The 10,563-nt window shown below is 44.9% G+C and overlaps 1 protein-coding gene across 50 annotated transcripts in view; it reads left to right on the plus strand.

Moving 5' to 3' along the window:
• Positions 1-9,865, plus strand: part of TTN (titin) — a 273,051-nt gene extending 263,186 nt beyond the window's left edge. For 49 of the 50 annotated variants that reach the window (XM_070070523.1, XM_070070524.1, XM_070070536.1 and 46 more), the window contains 6 exons: positions 37-5,657; positions 5,756-5,912; positions 6,629-7,320; positions 7,416-7,569; positions 8,105-8,407; positions 8,548-9,865. In XM_070070523.1, coding sequence (XP_069926624.1) covers positions 37-5,657; positions 5,756-5,912; positions 6,629-7,320; positions 7,416-7,569; positions 8,105-8,407; positions 8,548-8,846 — 7,226 coding nt within the window. In that variant the 3' untranslated portion in view covers positions 8,847-9,865. The remainder of the gene's footprint in view (positions 1-36; positions 5,658-5,755; positions 5,913-6,628; positions 7,321-7,415; positions 7,570-8,104; positions 8,408-8,547) is intronic. The other variant, XM_070070550.1, reaches the window with a different exon arrangement.
• The last annotated feature ends 698 nt before the right edge of the window (positions 9,866-10,563 follow it).

Consider the following 10,563-nt stretch of genomic DNA (forward strand, 5'->3'; position numbering starts at 1 on the left):
CTAAATTGTATTCCCTCCTCTTTTATTCCGATGCAGTTCCAGCTAAGATACATTTGCCTAAAAACCTGGAAGGCATGGGAGCCGTTCATGCCCTCCGTGGTGAGGTGGTCAGCATCAAGATCCCTTTCAGTGGGAAACCAGATCCTGTGATCACCTGGCAGAAAGGACAAGATCTCATTGACAATAACGGCCAGTACCAAGTTATTGTCACAAGGTCCTTTACGTCACTCGTTTTCCCCAATGGAGTGGAGAGAAAAGATGCTGGTTTCTATGTGGTCTGTGCTAAAAACAGATTTGGAATTGACCAAAAGACAGTTGAACTGGATGTGGCAGATGTTCCTGACCCACCCAGAGGAGTCAAAGTGAGTGATGTCTCACGAGATTCTGTCAACTTAACATGGACTGCGCCAGCTACCGATGGTGGCAGCAAAATCACCAACTACATTATTGAAAAATGTGCAACAACAGCAGAAAGATGGCTCCGTGTAGGGCAGGCCCGAGAAACACGTTATACCGTCATCAACTTATTTGGAAAGACAAGTTACCAGTTCCGGGTAATAGCTGAAAATAAGTTTGGCCTGAGCAAGCCTTCCGAGCCCTCAGAACCAACCGTAACCAAAGAAGATAAAACCAGAGCCATGAACTACGATGAAGAGGTGGATGAGACCAGGGAAGTTTCCATGACTAAAGCATCTCACTCCAAAACCAAGGAACTCTATGAGAAATATATGATTGCCGAAGATCTTGGGCGAGGTGAATTTGGAATTGTCCACCGTTGTGTTGAAACTTCCTCAAAGAAGACATTCATGGCCAAATTTGTTAAAGTCAAAGGGACTGATCAGGTTTTGGTAAAGAAGGAAATTTCCATTCTAAACATTGCTAGGCACAGAAACATTTTATACCTCCATGAATCATTTGAAAGCATGGAAGAACTAGTTATGATCTTTGAGTTCATATCAGGACTTGACATATTTGAACGCATCAACACAAGTGCTTTTGAGCTAAATGAAAGAGAAATCGTAAGTTATGTTCGCCAAGTCTGTGAAGCACTTGAGTTCTTACATAGTCACAGTATTGGACACTTTGACATTAGGCCAGAAAACATCATTTACCAAACGAGGAGGAGCTCTGTCATTAAAATAATAGAATTTGGTCAAGCTCGTCAGCTGAAACCAGGGGACAACTTTAGGCTTCAGTTCACTGCCCCTGAATACTATGCACCTGAAGTGCACCAGCATGATGTGGTGAGCTCAGCCACAGATATGTGGTCCCTTGGAACACTGGTATATGTGCTCTTGAGTGGTATCAACCCATTCCTGGCTGAAACTAACCAACAGATAATTGAGAATATCATGAATGCTGAATATACTTTTGATGAAGAAGCATTCAAAGAAATTAGCCTTGAAGCCATGGATTTTGTTGACCGGCTGTTGGTGAAAGAGAGGAAATCTCGCATGACCGCATCTGAGGCACTCCAGCACCCGTGGCTGAAGCAGAAGATAGACAGAGTCAGTACTAAAGTGATTAGAACATTAAAACACCGGCGCTACTACCACACTCTGATCAAGAAAGACCTGAACATGGTTGTGTCAGCAGCCCGGATCTCCTGTGGTGGTGCAATTCGATCTCAGAGGGGAGTGAGTGTTGCTAAAGTGAAAGTGGCATCCATTGAAATTGGCCCAGTTTCTGGGCAGATAATGCATGCGGTTGGTGAAGAAGGAGGCTATGTCAAATATGTATGCAAGATTGAAAATTATGATCAGTCTACTCAAGTGACCTGGTACTTTGGTGTCAGACAGCTGGAGAACAGTGAGAAATACGAAATCACCTATGAAGATGGAGTGGCCACCATCTATGTCAAAGACATCACCAAATTCGATGACGGCACCTACAGATGCAAAGTAGTCAATGACTATGGTGAAGACAGTTCTTACGCAGAGCTGTTTGTTAAAGGTGTGAGGGAAGTTTATGACTACTACTGCCGTAGAACCATGAAGAAAATTAAGCGCAGGACCGATACGATGAGACTGCTGGAAAGGCCACCAGAGTTCACCCTGCCTCTCTATAATAAGACAGCTTACGTGGGAGAAAACGTCCGGTTTGGAGTAACGATAACTGTGCACCCAGAGCCTCGTGTAACGTGGTATAAATCAGGTCAGAAAATCAAACCAGGTGATGACGACAAGAAGTACACATTTGAGTCCGACAAAGGTCTTTACCAATTAACAATCAACAGCGTGACCGTCGAAGATGATGCCGAATACACTGTTGTGGCAAGGAACAAATATGGTGAGGACAGCTGTAAGGCAAAGCTGACGGTAACCCCACACCCGCCTCCAACAGACACCACTTTAAGACCCATGTTCAAGCGACTCCTGGCCAATGCAGAATGTCAAGAAGGCCAAAGTGTCTGCTTTGAGATCAGAGTGTCTGGCATCCCCCCACCAACATTAAAATGGGAGAAAGATGGCCAGCCACTGTCCCTCGGGCCCAACATTGAAATTATCCATGAAGGCTTGGATTATTATGCTCTGCACATCAGGGATACTTTGCCCGAAGACACTGGTTATTACAGAGTCACAGCCACAAACACAGCTGGCTCCACCAGCTGCCAGGCTCATCTGCAAGTGGAACGCCTGAGGTACGTCAAGCAGGAGTTCAAGAGCAAGGAGGAACGTGAGCGGCACGTACAAAGGCAAATCGACAAGACGCTGAGAATGGCCGAGATTCTTTCTGGAACCGAATCGGTACCACTGACCCAGGTAGCCCAAGAGGCTCTGAGAGAAGCGGCCATCCTGTACAAACCAGCTGTGAGCACCAAGACCGTGAAGGGAGAATACCGACTTGAGACGGAAGAGAAGAAGGAAGAGCGAAAACTCCGTATGCCTTACGAAATCCCAGAGCCACGCAAGTACAAACAGACCACCATCGAGGAAGACCAACACATCAAGCAGTTCGTGCCTATGTCTGACATGAAATGGTATAAAAAGATCCGTGACCAGTATGAAATGCCTGGGAAACTTGACAGGGTTGTGCAGAAGAGGCCCAAGCGCATCCGCCTTTCGAGATGGGAACAGTTCTATGTGATGCCTCTTCCACGCATTACAGACCAATACAGACCCAAATGGCGCATTCCCAAACTGTCCCAAGACGATCTGGAGATAGTGAGACCAGCCCGCCGGCGTACACCTTCTCCCGATTACCACTTTTACTACAGACCCAGAAGACGCTCTCTGGGTGACATCTCCGATGAAGAACTCCTCCTTCCCATTGATGACTACTTGGCCATGAAGAGAACAGAGGAAGAGAGGCTGCGCCTTGAAGAAGAGCTGGAATTGGGTTTTTCAGCTTCACCCCCAAGCCGAAGTCCTCCACGTTTTGAGCTGTCGAGCCTACGTTACTCTTCACCACAAGCTCACGTCAGGATGGAGGAAACAAGGAAAGATTTCAGATATTCAACCTATCACATCCCAACAAAGACCGAGACCAGTACAAAGTATGCAGAGCTGCGGGAAAGGCACGCCCGCGCCTCCTACAGGCAGCCGAAACAGCGGCAGAGGATCATGGCCGAGAAGGAGGACGAGGAGCTGCTTCGGCCAGTGACCACGACCCAGCGCCTCTCGGAATACAAAAGTGAGCTTGACCATCTGTCAAAGGAAGAAAAGTCAAGAAAGAAATCAAGACGACAAAGGCAAGTGACCGAGATCACGGAAATTGAGGAAGAATACGAGATAGCAAAGCACGCGCATAGAGAATCGTCCTCCTCTGTGTCCAGGCTGCTGAGACGGCGGCGCTCCTTGTCACCAACTTACATTGAGTTGATGAGGCCCGTCTCGGAGCTGATCCGGTCCCATCCACGACCAGCCGAGGAATACGAAGACGACGAGGACGTAGAACGGAGGTCCCCGACTCCAGAGAGAACTCGCCCACGTTCCCCGAGCCCTGTGTCCAGTGAGAGGTCGCTTTCAAGATTTGAGAGGTCTGCGAGATTTGACATCTTTTCCAGGTACGAGTCCATGAAAGCGGCCTTAAAGACGCAAAAGACGTCCGAGAGGAAGTATGAAGTCTTGAGCCAGCAGCCTTTCACGCTGGACCACGCCCCTCGAATCACATTGAGAATGCGCTCTCACAGGGTGCCGTGTGGCCAGAACACACGTTTCATCTTAAACGTTCAGTCTAAACCAACTGCCGAGGTTAAGTGGTACCACAACGGCGTGGAACTCCAGGAGAGCAGTAAGATTCATTACACCAACACGAGCGGGGTGCTGACCCTGGAAATCCTGGACTGTCATATTGATGACAGCGGAACGTACAGAGCCGTGTGCACCAACTACAAGGGCGAAGCTTCCGACTACGCAACCTTGGACGTCACTGGGGGTGACTATACCACCTATGCCTCCCGGCGCAGAGACGAGGAAGTCCCTAGATCCGTTTTCCCTGAGCTGACAAGAACGGAAGCATATGCAGTCTCGTCGTTTAAGAAAACGTCGGAGATGGAAGCGGCTTCTTCCGTGAGGGAGATGAAATCCCTGATGACAGAAACGAGGGAAAGTCTCTCATCCTACGAACACTATGCAGCTGCCGAAATGAAAAGCGCCGTCTCAGAGGAAAAATCCCTGGAAGAAAAATCCACAACCAGAAAGATCAAGACGACTTTGGAAGCGAGAATTCTCACAAAGCCACGGTCCCTGACGGTCTATGAAGGCGAATCGGCAAGGTTTTCTTGTGACACAGATGGCGAGCCGGTGCCAACTGTGACCTGGCTGCGTGGAGGGGAAGTGATGAGCACTTCCGCCCGCCGCCAAGTGACCACCTCCAAGTACAAATCAACCTTCGAGATCTCTTCAGTCCAAGCTTCTGATGAGGGCGACTACAGCGTGGTGGTAGAAAACAGTGAAGGGAAGCAAGAGGCACACTTCACTCTGACAGTCCAAAAGGCCAAGGTAACTGAGAAGGCTGTGACGTCACCCCCAAGAGTCAAGTCCCCAGAGCCTCGGGTGAAGTCCCCGGAAGCAGTTAAGTCTCCGAAACGAGTAAAATCTCCAGAACCGGTAACTTCTCCTCCAAAAGCTGTGTCACCCACAGAGACAAAACCCACACCGACAGAGAAAGTTCAGCAGTTACCAGTCTCTGCCCCGCCAAAGATAACTCGGTCCCTTAAAGCAGAGGCTTGCAAGGACATTGCAAAGCTGACCTGTGCAGTTGAGGGCAGTATACTGTGTGCTAAAGAGGTCAGCTGGTATAAAGATGGCAAGAAACTGAAGGAAAATGGACACTTCCAGTTTCATTATTCAGCAGATGGTACCTATGAGCTCAAAATTCTGAATCTCACCGAGTCGGATTGCGGAGACTATGTTTGTGAAATTTCTAGTGAAGGTGGAACTTCCAAAACGAGCTTCCAGTTTAAGGGGCAAGCCTTTAAGAGTATCCATGAACAGGTGTCCAGTATATCAGAAAGCAAGAAATCCACTCAGAAAACTGCCGAGTCAATCGAAACCAAGAAAGTCGAAACAAAAGCTCCTGAAGCAATTTCTTCAAAACCAGTCATTATTAGTGGGCTGCAGGATACAACCGTTTCTTCCGATAATGTTGCTAAATTTTCAGTAAGAGCTACTGGAGAACCCCAGCCTACTGTCACCTGGACAAAAGATGGGAAGGTAACAATGTCCTTAATTCTATCTTCTAAACTAAACTCTCCCCCCTCATTCCCATCTCCCCAAGAAAGCTTAAAAACTCACTCACTTGCATTCTGCAGGCTATCACACAAGGAGGTAAATACAAACTGTCTGAAGACAAAGGAGGATTCTTCTTAGAAGTTCATAAGACTAATACTTCTGACAGTGGACTTTATACTTGTACAGTAACGAACTCGGCTGGATCTGTGACCTCCAGCTGCAAATTAACAATAAAAGGTAGGTTGGCTTTTATTCTGACCAACATTCTTCAGAAAATAATATGAAGGAAACATTTCTAAACATTCCCTGTCACATATACACATAATATACTAAAATCAAACTGTTCTAATACTACCATACCATTTGTCCACAAATGTAGAAACACATATTTGAAGTCCATATGTGCTTTCTTATTAATATTGACATTTATGAAGGGCCTAACTATATGTAGTGTTATACAAGATTTCATAGAGCCAGTCCCTGCTTCCAGTAATATTTAAGGTTAAAGTCAGGTAGATAAAAATGGTATTGCTTCCCTAAACCTTCACTCTAACTAATTTTCCAAAGCAGTACCAAGCTAATGAAAGAGCCATATTCATTTTCCCAATGAAAATAAGTTGGCTCCATCTTAATATGCTAAAAAAATTATTGTGGGAGTTATTCAAAATCTCCTATGTCTACACATCTCCTAAATCCTTGGATTTTTTAAAAACTTTTTTCCTTAAGTCATAAGAATCATCCTCAACTTTATTTAGTTTAAAGAATCATTTCACTGATCTCAAAATTTCAGGCATGACAATTTTCCAGGATTGGATCTGAGCAATTATTAGGCATCACCTACACTGCACACAGAAGTCAACACTCTTTCTTTGTCTCCATATCATTCACATGCAGATTCTACAAAAGTAAGGGGAGGGGGGTTTCTTTCCAATTAAATCTGGTTTTCTTTTCAGCTGCAAAAGACACTGAGGCACAGAAAGTATCTGTACAAAAGACCTCTGAAGTTACCTCTCAGAAGGCAGCAGCTGTCCACGAGGAAATTTCCCAGAAGTCCATAACTTCTGAAGAAATCAAGAAGTCAGAGATGAAATCTCAAGAAAAGCTCGCCCTCAAGGAGGAAGCTTCAAAGGTTCTCATTTCCGAAGATGTCAAGAAATCAGCAGCAATGTCCTTGGAGAAATCAGTTGTCCATGAGGAAGTCACTAAAACATCACAGGCGTCCCAAGAAATCAGAACTCATGCTGAGATTAAGGCATTTTCTACTCAGATGAGCATAACTGATGGGCAAAAAGTGACTTTAAAAGCCAACATTGCCGGCGCCACCGATGTGAAGTGGGTCCTGAACGGGAGGGAGCTCACAAACTCGGAGGAGTACCGATATGGCGTCTCAGGCAGCGATCAGACCCTAACCATCAAGCAAGCCAGTCACAGAGATGCAGGAATCCTCACCTGCATCGGCAAGACCAGCGAAGGGGTCGTCAAGTGTCAGTTTGACCTGAGCCTGAGCAAGGAACTTTCGGATGCCCCAGCCTTCATCTCACAGCCCAGATCCCAGAACGTTAACGAAGGACAGAATGTCCTCTTCTCCTGTGAGATCAGTGGCGAGCCATCTCCTGAGATTGAGTGGTTTAAAAACAACCTGCCAGTAAGTGTAATCCTGTATACACTATTTAAGAAAATTTTGAATACCACATCTGCTGCTGAAGAATATAAATCCTTGTCTTTTCTCCTTCATTTTAGATTTCCATTTCTTCACATATCAATGTGAGCCGCTCTAGAAACATATACACTCTTGAAATCCGAAATGCATCAGTAAGCGACAGTGGAAAGTACACGATTAAGGCCAAAAATTTCCATGGCCAATGTTCAGCCACTGCTTCCTTAACAGTCCTTCGTAAGTATACCTTCGCCACTGTCTGTACTTGCTTGTGGCCTTTGCGTGTTTTGTTTTTCTCTACCTTTTCTTCCCCATTGTGTCTGTGAGCATAGCAAACTCTCAGAAGCCTTGTTAAGTCCACATGTAAGAGGGACATCCTGTGGGAATTTATCTTTATGGTCAAAAGGTTCTTTACAGCTAGACAGAAGCTTGGACAAGTTACATTTCAAAGAAAAGCTACCAACTTCCCTGAAGCGTCTATTTTCAGAATGTGTAACGTATCGATGATCATCTCTGACTAATCATTTTTCTCTTACTGATTCCTAGCACCTGCATGTAATATAATAATAGAAACATAAGGTTCATTTCTTGGAGACACTGAGCTAGTTCTTGACAAATGTATGTATAGATGTATTTGCTTATGCTTCAATGGCAAATTGTTTGGGTTACGTTTCTGTGCGTGTCTAGGTTTCGATTGCTGTAAGTCAATGTCAGATGTCACCAATTAACCTGATGTCATTGATGTTCACTGTGTATCTGCTATGCTCCACAGCTCTAGTGGAAGAACCTTCCAGAGAGGTAGTATTGAGGACAAGTGGCGACACGAGCTTGCAAGGAAGCTTCTCGTCTCAGTCAGTCCAAATGTCTGCCTCCAAGCAGGAGGCCTCCTTCAGCAGTTTCAGCAGCAGCAGTGCTAGCAGCATGACTGAAATGAAATTTGCAAGCATGTCTGCCCAAAGCATGTCCTCCATGCAAGAGTCCTTTGTAGAAATGAGTTCCAGCAGTTTTATGGGAAAATCTAGTATGACACAACTGGAAAGCTCAACTAGTAGAATGCTTAAAGCAGGCATCAGAGGTGAGCAATACAATTACTGGTAGAGGTAGCCAAGCTCAGTAGCCTGGTGTAGTCTTTAGTGCATAACAATTCAGTAGAAAGAGAATCATAATTGTTTTCAGTGATCCTAAAACGTTTTTTTTTGTTATTGTTCCATGAAGGAATTCCACCTAAAATTGAAGCTCTTCCCTCTGATATCAGCATTGACGAAGGCAAAGTTCTGACCGTCGCCTGTGCTTTTACGGGGGAGCCTACCCCAGAGATAACATGGTCATGTGGTGGAAGAAAAATCCAGAATCAAGAGCAACAAGGGAGATTCCACATTGAAAACACAGATGACCTAACCACGCTGATCATCATGGACGTGCAGAAACAAGACGGTGGACTCTACACCCTGAGCTTGGGGAATGAGTTTGGATCTGACTCTGCCACTGTGAATATCAACATTCGATCCATTTAAGAGGGCCTGTGCTCTTAACATATACTCTATACTCGATCTTAACTTTTCACAAATAATTCACATGGACTAATCTTTCTCATCTGTATATATTTTTTAAAGTAGTTTTGTATCAACCTAAATGAGTCAAAGTTCAAAAATGTGCATTTCAATCTTTTCATAATTGACCTAAGAATATTATACATTTCCTACTGACATGTACATACTGTACATAGCCGAATTGACGGTTATAAAGTTTTGTACCATTACTTTTATGACATTTTACAGTGTAACTTATGAAACAAACTGTTGGTAGGAGAAAGTTTCTTATGGAACGAATACCCTGCTCAACACTTACCAATTTTTGTGCCTCAACATACTGTTGATGTCTAAGTATGCCTCAATGGGTTGAGAAAGTCCCCATTGATGATGTCCTATCCACCTAAAAGATGATGAAGCTGTGCACGTCACCTGATGTGTGCACTGATACCTATTGAATCAGAAATGTAAGGCATTGGTGATGTTTACATTTACCCTCCTGTAAGCAACACTTGAACGTCTTACATTGTCTCTGATGATCTCAAGTTCAAAATTACGACTTAAATATTACCAGAGCAAAGTGTAACGGCCAACACTTTGTTCGCTCACTTTACACTGTCTCTGACTGAAAGAGTACCTGGATAGCTTGGAAAAGTAACATCTCCTGGCCATCCCCTCATTTAACCAAGCTATTCAAGTAGTCCCAAGCCAGAGCAGTGTCAACTCTTGGAGGTCCCGGGTGCAGCCAATGCCTTTGTGTGGTAGCTCTAAATTTAAATTACATCTGAAAAACCGGGCAACTAAGCAATGAGCCACAGCGAGAGATAAAGTACAACAACATCATAAAGCTGTCGTTAAATTAAAAACAACAATATTACCAACTGCCCAAAATTTCAATTTTATGTAGTTCTTTCATGCAGGTATAAATTCAATTGTTAGTTGTAATTGATGGACCTCCTTGAGATAGTAACAACAAAATAAAGCAAGCTATCTGCACCTCAAAATGTGTGCTTGTTTTCTGTGAAATTCTGGAGTCGGCAAGCATAAGCTTTCACACATCACACAAATGAGCCTAAACAAGGTAAAGTGACTCAGGTTCAGAGTAGTCCATTCTGTTAAGCTTTTTAGGGAAATATTTATTTTCTAACTTTTGATATAATTTTTATTTATTTGGAAAGAAGGGACAGAAAGGAAGCAAGTGCAATCCATCCACTGGTTTAATCCCCGGATGCCTGCAACTGCCAGAGCTGGGCCAGTCTAAAGCCAGGAGCCTGGACCCCAATCCAAGACCCCCACAAGGGTGGCAGGGACCCAATTAACTGAGCCATCACCTGTGGCCTCCCAGGGTACACATCAGCAGGAAGCTGGAAGTGGAAGCAGGGCTGAGACTTGAACCCAGGCACTCTGATACGGGATGTGGGATTCCCAAGCAACATCTTTCTTAAGATTTTATTTTATTTATTTGAATGGCAGACTTACTCAGAGAGAGGGAGATCTTCCAGTAGCTAGTTCACTCCCCAAGTGGCCACAATGGCCAGGGCTGGACCACACTGAAGCCAGGAGCTTCTTGTGGGTTTCCTACATGGGTGCAGGGACCCAAGCACTTGGGCCATCTTCTGCTGCTTCCCCAGGTGCATTAGCAGAGAGCTGCATCAGAAGTGGAACAGAAGAGACTCAAACCAGTACCCAGATGGGATCCCAT

Source organism: Oryctolagus cuniculus, chromosome 3 (genome assembly GCF_964237555.1).
Source record: "Oryctolagus cuniculus chromosome 3, mOryCun1.1, whole genome shotgun sequence".
Taxonomy (NCBI): Eukaryota; Metazoa; Chordata; class Mammalia; order Lagomorpha; family Leporidae; genus Oryctolagus; species Oryctolagus cuniculus.